The sequence below is a fragment of the Triturus cristatus genome, chromosome 2_1, assembly GCF_964204655.1.
Source record: "Triturus cristatus chromosome 2_1, aTriCri1.1, whole genome shotgun sequence".
Taxonomy (NCBI): Eukaryota; Metazoa; Chordata; class Amphibia; order Caudata; family Salamandridae; genus Triturus; species Triturus cristatus.
The window spans coordinates 869,609,401-869,623,797 of NC_140581.1; the positions used below are offsets into that span (position 1 = coordinate 869,609,401).

Sequence of the window (14,397 nt, forward strand, 5' to 3'; positions counted from 1 at the left end):
TCAATATGAGTACCATTGAGTTGGGTAACAATAAACCGCTTTCATTCAGTGCTAAGATTATCCTTGGGTGATCTTGAATTTTACAAATACACGTTATGTTAGATAATTGAGTTGCAAAAGGACGCTGGCATCTCTGGGCTCCGGTGCCACTGCACCTGCTGCATCATTGGCAGGTAACTACCCTGTCCCCACTTCCCCATACACACCGCCTAATTGCAGCTTGCCTCTGACATGAGGTACGGTTGCCACATTGCTGTTTTCTTTCAACATGAATATTTTAATGTCAGCCAGTGTAAAAATAGAGAAAATCACCCAAAGTCAGTTTTTTTCCCCTTTTCATTGCATATTTAATACAGTATTTATAAAAACAATGCACCTTAAAATGTGTTCTAGAGGTTCCTTAATTACACCTGACTAGGGTTGCCACCTGGCGGATTTGTTTTACTGGCACGACCGGAATTTTAATGTCCCAGGTGGTACAAAAATTAGCAAACCCACCAAAAGCAAGAATTGTTTAGCCCTTATCTGTACCTAATTTGAACCGAAAATATGAATGGAAAACACTTTTAAATGGATTCTAGAGTTGCAAAGATTCCCGGCTATTAGATATAGTAAAAACAGACAGAAAAGTCATGGCACAAATGTATACATACAATTTTATTCATAGTTCTATTTAGTATCATGTCCATGCCTGTGTACACTCTTGAAACTATAACAAATAGCGTGCATTTTCTTTTGGAAAGGTGACAACGCTACCCCAGACTGATAATTAATGCAAACAAAGTGAAAAAGCATCCCAATGTTTGGCCATCCTCATGGCCTCTTCTGCCGACTGGGAGGGCCAAAGGTCATGTTTGGGTGGGTCTGGGTCACCCACTAGAACCAGGCCTGATACCCGTAAATAGTGCCGCAGAATGCTGTCACTCACACTGCTTGAGGTTGGAAACACAAAATGGCATTTGTGTGGGATGACACAAAACGTGAATAACACTTGGAAAAAAGACAATCACTGAAATCATTTAGATTAAAGTCAAGCATTTGTTTAACAAATAGCACACAATGGTTATCTGATGTCTTACTTGGCACTTAATATCAACGATCCTTTACTTGCTTACATTTGCTTTTCTCTGACATAGTGTTTATTCTGGCACAACAGGCATAACCCCGGCCCCTTGATATACCTCCATAAAAAAATGTTGTCCTGAGATTTTCATTTTTGATTTGTGTTTTGTGTTTTTGAATCATTAAAGAAGTAATTTAGTTTGGGTAGTCATTTCTGATCCGGGCTAAATTTTTTTCCACAAGATTTTTTAAATTGGCAGACACGTTGCAGTGATGATGTAATATTTCAGGAACCATGAGACCTAAATACTTCATTTTGGTGTGAAAACATAAATTTTGGGGGTCGAGTAGTCTTGTAGAGACGGAAAATAACTCCTCAGTGTAACCTTTCTGCCATTTTCCAAAAAGAGACCTATATAGAATGAAACAAATAATGTTTTTTAATCCTTTTATATATACACCAAACAATGTTTATGATCGGAATATGGAAAAAAATGATTTTATCACTCCTGTTTTAGAGACATTTTCATAGTTCACTTTATTTATTTCGGCAATCACTTGTGGTACGTTTTCAGAATGTTGAACATTTGAGAAGAGCATATCGACCGGGACATCTTTTTGTAGCACAGGTTTTGCAAGTACATGTAAGTTCTGTGGGTAGAGGCTTTAGAAATTTCATAAGTTTTAGCACCTTATCAATATCCACACGGATCTTTCTCTACATATGCATGATCCAAAACATTTACACATCTTCTGATCAAGTAGAACGCTCTTTTAATGTGTCCGCGCTCAGAATATGATGTCGGTGAAAGATCACTTAGTGGGACTGATTTCTTGAACGCACTGTACCCAAGATTGTCAAATGTGTGACAGTCAGAACTTGTTTTTCACACACGCAGAAAGTATTTTTCTACGTCTTTAAAGTCACATTCTTCTTCTGTCTCAGCAAATTCTTTTAGAAACTTCACAGGTCCAGCAGTTAAAGCACCAAGCTTTCTTCCAATTTTGCTCATAGTGGCATCACAGGTAAGAATACGTGCCTTGATAAGAACTCTGTGCATCTCTGGGTCAAGTTTATAGCACAGAATACGAAGCGGGATTAAGTGTCTTTTCTCGCCTATTTCATAACATGTCAATAACTCTGACAATCCTTCATTTATGAACATTGCAACAAATCGAAGTAGCACAATATTAACATCTGTGTCATTTGAAAGTACAATGACTCGATTGGAACCATTTTGAGCAGCCCACTCACATGTGCCACAATACAAAGGTCAGCTTCCTCCAATTTGCTGTTAAATTCTTAAACAATATCGCCTGTACCTTTTGACTATATCTCTGCAGGCACCAACTTCTCATTGACAATCATTCCACTAGCAATAATAGGAAATTCATTGTTCACTGAAGCATCAGCAGTGTTTTGGTGAGTTAACATCTCCAAGTTTATCTTGTTCGATGTTGAGGACCAGAATTTATCAAGTTGCACAGGTATAGGTGTCGAATTTTTGATGCAGGCATGGTCATTTGTTCCACTTCTAGACATTTGTCTGCTTCTCTTACATCTTTGACAGATAATTCAAGATAACTGTCAAAGACAATGCAATTCTTGCAAGGTACATACTGACTTTGATATTTGTAGAGCAGTCTGAACGAACTTCAACGTTTTGCATAGATGATATCTTTACCGTTCACAATTGTGACATATAGTCCTCAACAACAGTAGTTTTCAATGAAGACACCTTTTAGAATTGAAATTCTTCAGGTGAAACTTTTTTTCAGGCTCCTGTACGAGTTTGTGCTTCACTAGTTTAGTTGCAGCATCTCCATGAAATAATGCATTTGTTGGAAGATCATGCAACAGAATGTCCTTGATAAATTGACCCCTTTATTATGCTGCATCCATCGCTCTATGTGCTTGCGTAAGTTGTTGTATTCTAACTGGTTTTGTAGTGGCCGGTCAGACGGATCTTACTATGGCAAGTAAAGCGTGAAAGTTTAGCTATAGTGATTATGTCAAACATCTTTTTTTCTTTCAATACAAATCTCTCCTGCTTCTATTCTGCATATAGTTTCAATCCATGTTCCAGAACATCTAGTAGACGTGTCTTTATATCATTATCCACATATTGTTTGGTCATGAAGTTGTGTAGTCTCTCCGTCATTTCAAAGGGGGTTTCCTTGCTGCTGTGTGAAATGAAGACGTCTGTCAACATGTTTATTTAAATGTTCCCCTCTCTTTCCCACAAGTTCGTGGTGGGGAACAGTTTCACGATTGTCCATTAATTTTGATTGGTCAGCTCTCTGAAAACATTGTAAATAGAAATGACTTCACTTTAAACTAGCTGCCATTGAGCAACATATTCACTTATACGTGTCTGACCAACAATTTCCTTGGAGTTTTACTGTGATCTCTGGATCGTCTGTTCCAGTTTCATATCTGGAGCCACAGCATTGAACCTTCCCTCTCTGTCTTTCACCATGAAATGTCTTTGGATTAATTTTCTGTAGAGGTATGGGTTTTCCACATCTAGCTTTTTCACTCTTTCCAGATACCAGGACCCATCAGGGCTCGAAAAATCTAAAAAATAGTACTAGTGTAGTACCTTGAAAAATCTCCTCGACCTAACAGTAACCTACTTGACCTCCGTCTCTGAAAGCGGAGCAAATGTGACAAGATAACAAGATTTAAAGGCATCTTTATTGCTCATTTGCTTTGTGAGCAATAAAAAGGCCTTTAAATCTAGTTATCTTGTCACATTTTCTCCTTTTTCAAAGACAGAGGACAAAAGTTAGTATGTTGTCCTACTCGCCAGAAAGGGCGAGTAGGACCTAAAAATAGCTCGACCTCATTAAATTTACCTCGCAAATGCGAGCGGTCGAGTGGATTTGTCAAGCCCTGCCCATATCTCGTGTAGTTCATGCAATTGAATTCGCGAAACACATTAATCAGTGACTCCATAGTCTTTATGTGCAGCTCCCAATCACCTTCCGGATCAGCATGTACCAAGTTTTTCACTAGAGCTATCATGTGTAAAACATTTCCCCAGTACTTGCAAAGTTTTGATTTTTCTTCACATTCTTTGTCAAACTCTGCAAACTTGGTTTTAAAGTTTTCTGATTTTGAATTGAGTGTATTGAACATAGCCTGGCTTCGCATTATGTCTTTTTAATTATGTGCACCCTCTGTCTTGTTCCCTTCTGAGATAAGATATGCAAAGCCTAATTTGCCATTCTTGTTCCAGAAAGCATTCAATGCAATGTTTCTATATCCTCAGATATTATGAGCATACCTTGTAACGAACTAACATAATGACTTCCGCTCATTACTGACTGGCAGTTTTGTTTCCAAAGATTTTAGCTTCAATAAGTGCATTGTCTATGCCTCATCCACTGAGATAACCTCATGCACACTGCATCACATCTTTTATCATGTGGGAAATGCCAATCATTGGATAAAGATCCTCAAATTCTACTTGATTGTTCATAAAAAGTCAGCTACAATACAGAAAACCCCTTCATTGCAGAAAATTGGCAGGATAGGCTGGTCTTCAAGTTGAGCGCACACATTTTGGAAAAAATTTAGAGCTGTGTATAATGAGGCTTAGTTTGTGACTGGAGATGGTATTTCTGGTAAAACACAACCTTCTTCAGAGGGACGGTATTCTGGGAGATCAGAGCATGAATTGCAGCCCACAGAGAAACTGACCTTTCTTTAGCCTTCAGTCTGCACCGAAGAAGCGATATGATAAATTCAGTTATCAGCTTTGCAGACTGCAGCATCAAGTAGAAGAAGATCCATGTCCTCAGCCACTTTGAAACTTTCTGGTAGACTGGGACATGTTGGTGGCCTGTAGTGATTTTGTACACGTTGGCAAGGCAGTTGGGTTATAAGTTTGCATCTTCGTTTATTTACACCTACAAAGGACTCAGCATGTTTTCCAGCAGCTGCTTAATTGGTACAGTCTTGAATAAGCACCATGGCAGTATCATGTGTGCTGGATGTTCCAGACAAAGAAGAGCTGTCTTCAAAATCAAAATTATCAAGAGCAGCAATTGTAAATCCTTTCCTGGTAAAGTGACTTGGAAGTTGTGTGCTGTCGGATTCAAAAGATTTTACAGCATGAGCTGCTAACAAGTTCCTGCTCTGTACTATATACTTCAGGATGTCTTAAATGGTTCCTGCTGATTTTACTGCATCCTGTGATCTTATTTTGGCAGCAGAAACTACAGGAGTCAAATCAGCTGAGAACACAAAAAGTGACTCATATTTTTGTTAGACTGACAAAAACTAATTCTGTCATTCAAGTGCTTACTGCACCATTGGATTCATGCTAGCCTGACTGATGAGGAGCGATGCCCTGAAACCTGCCCCAGGATGCTTGTTTCCGGTGCAGGGAGGACCTGGCTTGGCCGTTCGGGCTGGACTTTACCCATGAGGAACAGGGTCAACACTGATTTGCATATGGCTGGTTCCAAACTGGGGTTGCGTGGTGAGGAAAAGAACGATGGATTAAACCCAGATCTTTGTGACTGGGGGTGAATGTTTGCATTGTATAGCATTCCATCCATCAATTGTTCCTTTTGCATTTCTCGCCCTAAGTGGAAAGGGTATGCCCAGATGTGGGTCCTGTGCTCACTGCGGCACTGGATTTAACCTAGCCTGGCTGATGAGGGGTGATGCCCCGAAATCGGACCTGGGAAACTTGTTTCTGGTCCAGGCAGGACCTCGCTTGGCAGTTCAGGCTGGGCTGTTCCCATGAGGAATAGGGTCAAGACTGATTTGCATACGACTGGGACACAACTGGGGGTGGTGTGGTGAGCAAAAGAACGATGGATTAAACCCAGATCTTTGTGACTGGGAGTGAATGTTTGCCTTGTTCAGCATTCCATCCATTATCTGTTCCTTTTGTGTTTCTTGGGGCATCAGCCGTCACCACAATCAGCCAACGCTGTATGCCAGCTGTGCAGTACACCGCCTGCACTTACAAGTAAGTCTCAGAAAATAAGCCTTGCCAACCACTTCACCATAATTATTTCTTCTGTGCTACTCCTACAGCTGCATTCAAAACTAGAACACTACCCACTCACCTAAAATAAGAAATTGCATACCAATTCACAGCACGCCCATGCAATGACAAAATAATGCTGGATAATCAGGCCTGGTGAAATTTACGTTCTACCTGCGTAATTTTCTGATTTCCCGTTACGTTTATGCGAAATTCCGGAAAGGATGCTGCTATGCCACAATGCTTAACTGTGCGCTGCTCACTGCAAAAATTTTAGCACAAGTGTGAACAGTCTGAACGCAGTCAGCTGTTTCTCTCCCCACTTGCGTTTCTTGCACTATTTGTTTTACCAAAAAATGTGCACTCGAGTCAAAAATTGACATGAGAACACATTTCTCACTAATATATAATACCAAGGGATGGATTTGTCTTTTGCATAATTTTCACAAACTTTTGCATACATACGCAAGAACAAATAACACAAACTTCACACACCTCGATATAATGTTATTTTTCGCATAGAAAACTCTTATCATTCTCTGAACTTGCCGCACACCAACCCTTTCTACTGCAGGCATATTTCAGAATAGGAACCGCGTATCTTTTATTCATGAATTGCTTTTAAGTTCTCACTTTGTCCTGTGAATAAGAGTTAGATCGCAAAGGTAGGGTATGGCAGAGCACAGACTATAGTTAGCTCAAGGGGTTAGCGCCAGATTTCAAAGTCAGAACACTAGTATTAGAGAACACGTAGACATTAAAAGCGGAGATGTTACACAGTGCTCGTGCCTATTATACTACAACAGCATGGCCATGTAAAGCAGCTACATTGAGAGAAAAAATAGCGCCTTCGGGCAGGCTTACTTAATATGTGCCAGGTATTTGCTGCTGGCTGTAGAATTCTACATTGTTTGATGTTTCTATGGCTAATCTACAGGGCAGTGTGCAGGAAGCCATTCTTTATATAGACAGTAAGCAGTATACGTTTTAAAATAACCAACATTAAACTATGTATACACCCCCCCCCTCCTATCTCCCTCCTGGCGATATCGAGGCGTGAAGCGCTAAAAACTCAGCACTTATGGGAATGGCAAGCTAGGGTTTTCAATCAACCACTCCCCACACTTTCTTACATCCTCCTAGAAGTAACTATGGAGGTTTTAAGAAAATGCCTCCTTACTAATACTCGGGGTTACTGGAATTATGCATAAGGGAAGATTCATTTATGCGGCAAAGTTCACTAAATTATGCAGCAACAAAAGGCAAATTATGCAACCTAATGCAGCATCACCTCATTAGTACCAGTTTACATTCAAATACAGTAATATGCATTTGATAGATGTGAAATCAACTTTTTCGTAGGACCTTTTCCCTGTACAGCCACACGGGTCACCACAATTTTTGTGACATTTGAGCTAGAAACAGCTCTTTTGTTCAAATCTGCAGATTATACAGCAGATGATAGATTGTGGCAAAAGCAGAAAAATCCATAACTATGCAGAAAACGCTGGATTTTTATAATCCCATTGGCCCTGACAAACTACCTAATGCCATCAGGGAATGTCGATGTACATGACGCGGTTTAATTAAACAATTGTAAAACTGCATTAAAAAGTATGGAAACTGTGATCCCTAGGTGTAAATTTGGGTGAGGGAACGTTTCAAAGGCGTGACGAAAAATATTTTGTAACTAATATGTTGGTTCTTCTAACCCACCTCCTAAATCAAAAATAAATGTAAAATAAATGTAAATTAAACTAATCTGTGGGAAATGCTCTATTTTTACGGTATGTAATGTTTTGGGGAATGCAGTCACTGCAGCTGTATGTGTGTGTAACCAGAGAGCCGTAGAATCGTATCCTGGTTGGTGCAGTGGAGAATAGTGACTACTTGTGTATTTTCAGCACTACGGGGTCCCTGGCTATGACCGAGATCACTGGGACTATCCAAGTCATTATTTTTAAACTTGCATTACTAACGGTAACAGCTGACCCAAAACGTGCAAAGCGATTTAGGTTTAAGATCAAATCTGTGCTTCTAGAATATAGATTTTAGTACTATGCTTAGTGCAAACATTTTTTATAACAAACCACTAAAATCACCACTATACAGGTTAGCTGTTAAAACCCTTACAGTACCTTTTAAAATAATGAATGTTTGTTCAGGCAACAGGCACCGTTGCATGAAGGTCAGGGCCGTTTCTAGGTGTTTTGCCGCCCTAGTCAAGAATTGAAAAATGCCGCCCCCTCCCTTTTACTACCATCACTCTCTCCCCCTGTCATCCAGGCTAGAAGAATTAATGCATTAGATATACAAAAACTCCTGTTTTTTGCCGCCCTCCCCCTTTTGCCGCCCTAGGCGGCTGCCTAGTCTTGCCTAATGGTAGAAACGGCCTTGCTTAGCAATCTGTTTTGCCTCAGCTCCACATCACAGGAGACTCCCTTCATCTTCAGCTGCGGCTTCTCAACTATCGACATGAACCGCCCCGGCACGGGTGTCTTTTTACCAAAAAGTAGGGGCAACTGTTTCTGTAAAAGTATGGTTTAAGATCACGTCGTGCCTCAGAGATCCCGCTCACGCCGTCCTCCTGACGCTTTTTAAATGCCATTGAGAACAATTGTTGGCATTTGAAGCAAGAGGAAAGCTTCACGTTACAACACTGTGGTCATTAAATCTATTAAGTTAAATGTAACGATAAAAGAACCCTCTTCGCATTGTGACAGACGCCCTCAATGTGTGCTAGTCTACAGCTTTATGTGGGAATCCATATAGTTTGCTTTCTCCGTATCATCTTCTAATGCGTCGCATCCGTGTGCAGGAAGTACAATTGGAACGCTGAATTTGTGTTTAAGCTTAGTTCACGCTTTTCGGCTTATTTGTAGGGCAAGTCAAGCTCAAATGTAGATGTAAGGTCGATGTGTGGGGAGTCAGCTGTTTGGTGTTGAGGTACCATGACAAGATAAAAACGGACTACTTTGTGTGGCGTGCTTGCTTCTCCAATACACACCAGACCCGGGTCCTGGAATTTTTATCTGGGTGGGCCAATGGTGTGTTTGGGTGGGCCAATGTGGGCCCCATTTATAACAATTCTGAAGGTAGACTACAAGCCCTAGAGTTACACATGGACATCGATTCACCAAAATGCCAGGGGTAACGGAAATAAAAAGACACACAATTGATAGACAGAATGCAGAACAAATCAAAACATTCACCCCCAATCAAGAGATCTGGGTTAAATCCATCATTCTTTTGCTCACCATGCCACCCCAGTTTAGACCTGGCCATGTGCAAATCAGTCTTGACCCTGTGCCTCGTGGGAACAGTCCAGCCCAAGCTGCCAAGCCAGGTCTTCCCTGGACCAGAAACAAGCATCCTAGGACCGGTTTCGGGGTTTCACCCCTCTTCAGCCAGCATAGCTTGATTCCAGTGGCACAGTGAGCCCAGGACCCATGTCTGGGCATACCTGGCGCACTTAGGGCGAGAAAGCAAAAGATACACAATTGATGGACAGAGGGCGAGAAAGCAAAAGACACACAATTGATGGACGGATTTGCTCAGACGTGAGTCCCGTGCTCTCCATGCCACTGGAATCAAGCTATCCTGGCTGAAGAGGGGTGAAGCCCCAAAACCGGTCCTAGGATGCTTGTTTCCAGTCCAGGGAGGACCTGACCTAGCAGTTCGGACTGGACTGTTCCCATTGGGCACAGGGTTAAGACTGATTTGCATATGGCTGGGTCCAAACTGGAATGGCATGGTGAGCAAAAAAACGATTGATTTAGGCCCAGATCTCTTTACTGGGGTGAAATGACATTGTTCTGCATTCTGTCAATCAATAGTTCTTTTTGCAGGGGTAGCGGAAATGACATCACGCATCCTTGACCTTAATGACATCATAAGTGACATCATATGACCTTTGACCCTCAATCCTCCTACAAAGTGATGTCACATGACCTTAATCCTTATAACATCACAATAATTGACATTGCTAAAGTTATAATAAAAGCCATAATAAAACATGACTAATACAATAACAGAACATTGAAAAATGTCTATTTTAGATGCCAATTGCTTTCGGGTGCTGACGTCATATGAAAGGAGATCATCAATCGTGTTTCTTAGTTTTAAATGAAAAATTATGTGTTCATCTGAAGAGGATAATTCCACATTTATTCTTAGATAATGGTCGGACATTTATGATTCCCATGTGGCTGCTTATGCAATGAGGCATGCACTGCCACTATGGGAGTGTTATAATGTATGCCACATCCTACAGTATATTACAGTGTGCATCATACACTGACTAAAATACATAAACACCTTCAGAATCCACACACAGAAACAGCTGGGTCTGGTGGACTAATGCGTCAACTGTAGGGGCCTCTGTTCGACCTCATGGTCAAAGGTTCAAATCCTGGTGGGTTCACTCAGCCTTTCATCCTTCTGAAGTCAATATGAGTACCATTGAGTTGGGTAACAATAAACCGCTTTCATTCAGTGCTAAGATTATCCTTGGGTGATCTTGAATTTTACAAATACACGTTATGTTAGATAATTGAGTTGCAAAAGGACGCTGGCATCTCTGGGCTCCGGTGCCACTGCACCTGCTGCATCATTGGCAGGTAACTACCCTGTCCCCACTTCCCCATACACACCGCCTAATTGCAGCTTGCCTCTGACATGAGGTACGGTTGCCACATTGCTGTTTTCTTTCAACATGAATATTTTAATGTCAGCCAGTGTAAAAATAGAGAAAATCACCCAAAGTCAGTTTTTTTCCCCTTTTCATTGCATATTTAATACAGTATTTATAAAAACAATGCACCTTAAAATGTGTTCTAGAGGTTCCTTAATTACACCTGACTAGGGTTGCCACCTGGCGGATTTGTTTTACTGGCACGACCGGAATTTTAATGTCCCAGGTGGTACAAAAATTAGCAAACCCACCAAAAGCAAGAATTGTTTAGCCCTTATCTGTACCTAATTTGAACCGAAAATATGAATGGAAAACACTTTTAAATGGATTCTAGAGTTGCAAAGATTCCCGGCTATTAGATATAGTAAAAACAGACAGAAAAGTCATGGCACAAATGTATACATACAATTTTATTCATAGTTCTATTTAGTATCATGTCCATGCCTGTGTACACTCTTGAAACTATAACAAATAGCGTGCATTTTCTTTTGGAAAGGTGACAACGCTACCCCAGACTGATAATTAATGCAAACAAAGTGAAAAAGCATCCCAATGTTTGGCCATCCTCATGGCCTCTTCTGCCGACTGGGAGGGCCAAAGGTCATGTTTGGGTGGGTCTGGGTCACCCACTAGAACCAGGCCTGATACCCGTAAATAGTGCCGCAGAATGCTGTCACTCACACTGCTTGAGGTTGGAAACACAAAATGGCATTTGTGTGGGATGACACAAAACGTGAATAACACTTGGAAAAAAGACAATCACTGAAAGGGAATCCCCTGGCCCACTCCTATGCTGTAGCTTGGGCTGCGCCAGGAGCAACAGCACAAGCACGCAATGGCAGAAGGAGACCGATTCAAAGCTCCCTGTGTATGTATATTATATTGTATTGTATTGCATTGTTTATTGTTTGCAAGAGGTCTGGGAAATCCGCTAAAGCTGTCCTTAAGCCCAGACCTAAAAATAACCTCACACCTGCGGTCGTCAAGACGTCGGACACGCCTACTCACTGGTATGAGATGCCACGCCCATGTACCTGCAGGCAAAATGAAGAAAACTGCAACATTTACCAAATATAAAGCATATAGCTCATGATGTTAAAATACATCCGTTTTTCTTCTTAAATGCATTCTAATGTCTTTACAAAGTAAACAGTCTTAAAACACTGTCACCTAAAATTCTCGCATTCTCACCTGCATGCTTTTCTCAAGCACACAGCAGCTGGCACTACAACAACAAAAAGAAGCAGGAATACAATTACCAAAGCCAACGTTAACTTGATAAAAAAACGAATCATTTGAAACCGTGACCATTTCTATCGGTTCGTAGTCTACTTGATCACACTGTATGGAGTATTTTTAGGGAACAGCAGGAGGAGCTGTGTGCAGAGCCACGAGTAGGGATTTGAGGATATTGACTCCGGGGAGGAGGCATTGGGCTCCATGGTAGGTCTGGCTGGTATCCAAGGACTTACGACGATGTTCCAGTTGTAGGTAGTTTAGGTTTACCAAGCTAGTTGTGATTTTATTGTTACACAAAATAAGCACATGTACAGCACACAACCTGCCATTAAGCAATTGCGTTTCCGTTCTGGGCGAGGGTAACGTTTGAATACAGGATGCGTTATAATGGCGTCTTGGAAGTTTGATTGAAGTCGGTACGTCTGTACTTTGCACAGAAAAGAATGCTAGTGATGTGCTGCACAACCAGATGCCTTAGGAACCACGAGACTGCAGCCACGTCTTTGTTGCAGTTGGATTCCGCCAGTTTTGGTTGTTTATCAGCACTGTGGTTTTGGTTAAGTTCCTTTTTGAATCCTCCATTCACATAGTTTTTTTTAAAGCTTTCCATTTTTTGCAGCTATGACCACCCCATGCCACATAAATGCCCCTTCTGTTTGTATTTCCACGTTGCTTGTTGAACGAACAGACTTTAGGTAGCACCACTGCATCATCCTGCAATTCTTTTGCTTGGGAGGAAATTAGCGGCGTCAAGGTGTTTTGTAGAGTGAGAACCAAGCCATATTCAGACACTGACCTGTTGCATGTATTTTTCTGAGTACACCCAAGTATTTATGTGATGACACCTCGGGAATTTAACTCTAACGACCCTTTGTCATTTGAACAATGGTCTGGTATATAAAAATATTTTTAAGACCGGATGGGTGTATGCAGATTAGTAAATCTGTAGTAACAGTATTAGTACAGTCTGAATTCTTAATTTGTTAGGTAAATAGATTACCCTTTTAAGGATGTCTTCGGTTGGTTCAGCTGAGACCAGTCCAGTGAGTGCATAGAATCTTTGTATTGATCTGCTGGATTAGGTCATATATCTGACAGACAAAAGCCGTTCAGTTTGTCCCACAATATAACCTCAACCTGCGAGCATTTGCCCCACATAAACGGATAGAAAATGCTTTGTGTGTCCTAACAGCATGGCACATTCGTGTGTTTCGAAATACGTATTTTTATGATTAAGTACCTCTTGAAACAAAGGTTAAGTGGAGCAGAATCAAAAATAGACTGCAGGGTGTTCTCTGTTTCTGGGTGTGCCTTATCCCTTAAGCAGAAAGTTGTATGATCTTCTCTGAGACTGCTCTGGTTTCCCTTCTGGTAGTTGGAGAGAAAAAGAGCAGAGTGAGTACAAGCAGGAGTGTGAGAGTGGCACCTGACAGGAGTGTGAGAGTGGCACCTGACAGGAGTGTGAGAGTGGCACCTGGCAGGAGTGTGAGAGTGGCACCTGGCAGGTGTGTGAGAGTGGCACCTGGCAGGTGTGTGAGAGTGGCACCTGGCAGGTGTGTGAGAGTGGTACCTGGCAGGAGTGTGAGAGTGGTACCTGGCAGGAGTGTGAGCGCGGTACCTGGCAGGAGTGTGGTACCTGGGAGGAGTGTGAGAGTGGCACCTGGCAGGAGTGTGAGCACGGTACCTGGCAGGAGTGCGGTACCTGGCAGGAGTGTGAGCGCGGTACCTGCTGGAGTGTGAGCGTGGTACCTGGGTACAGCGCTCCATTATGCTTGTGCTCAAGCTTTCTTCTCTGTTATTGCCTGTTCTCCAGTCATATCATTCAAGAAGAAATCCTAATCATATAAAGAATGGGTAAGGGTTAGAGCCCACATATTTCAGTGATGAGTAACATTATTTGTCTCCGTATAATAATACATTTGTGCCAACCTCTGGATTTATTTACAAGTTTTGTATTCTTTTTTTCTTTCTTTTTTTTTAAAGAGTTGTATGGCTTTAAACCTGCAGAAAGTGGAAATGGTTCTCGAGAGCACAACAGTATCCTCAGAGAAAAATAGGTTGGAGTTGGAATATAAAGCGGCAACATCACAGTTAAGGGACCTGGAGGTAAAAAAAAATAAACGTGATGTTTTATGAACTGAAAGTACAATCCCATGCATGAGGTTGTTTCCAAACACGTTGGAAGTGATATTTTAGAATTTGAAAGTCACTGATGCATTTTCTTTTTGTGATTCATTTCTGTATTCAACTTTAAACTATAAAACGCATTGGGCGCTCAGAATGAAATAGAGATGTAGGGTCAAACATGATTAGCTTCAGTAAAGTAGAATTACAAATTGGTACAGTCAATTAGTTTCCATCTCTGAGTACCTCTATACAGAATATTTGCAGAGCATC

The 14,397-nt window shown here is 41.3% G+C and overlaps 1 protein-coding gene across 1 annotated transcript in view; it reads left to right on the top strand.

Moving 5' to 3' along the window:
- The window catches only part of SMC5 (structural maintenance of chromosomes 5), a 680,994-nt gene that overhangs the window by 359,224 nt on the left and 307,373 nt on the right, over window positions 1-14,397 (top strand). Inside the window, exon 17 of the mRNA XM_085633014.1 lies at window positions 13,984-14,106. Coding sequence (XP_085489140.1) covers window positions 13,984-14,106 — 123 coding nt within the window. The remainder of the gene's footprint in view (window positions 1-13,983; window positions 14,107-14,397) is intronic.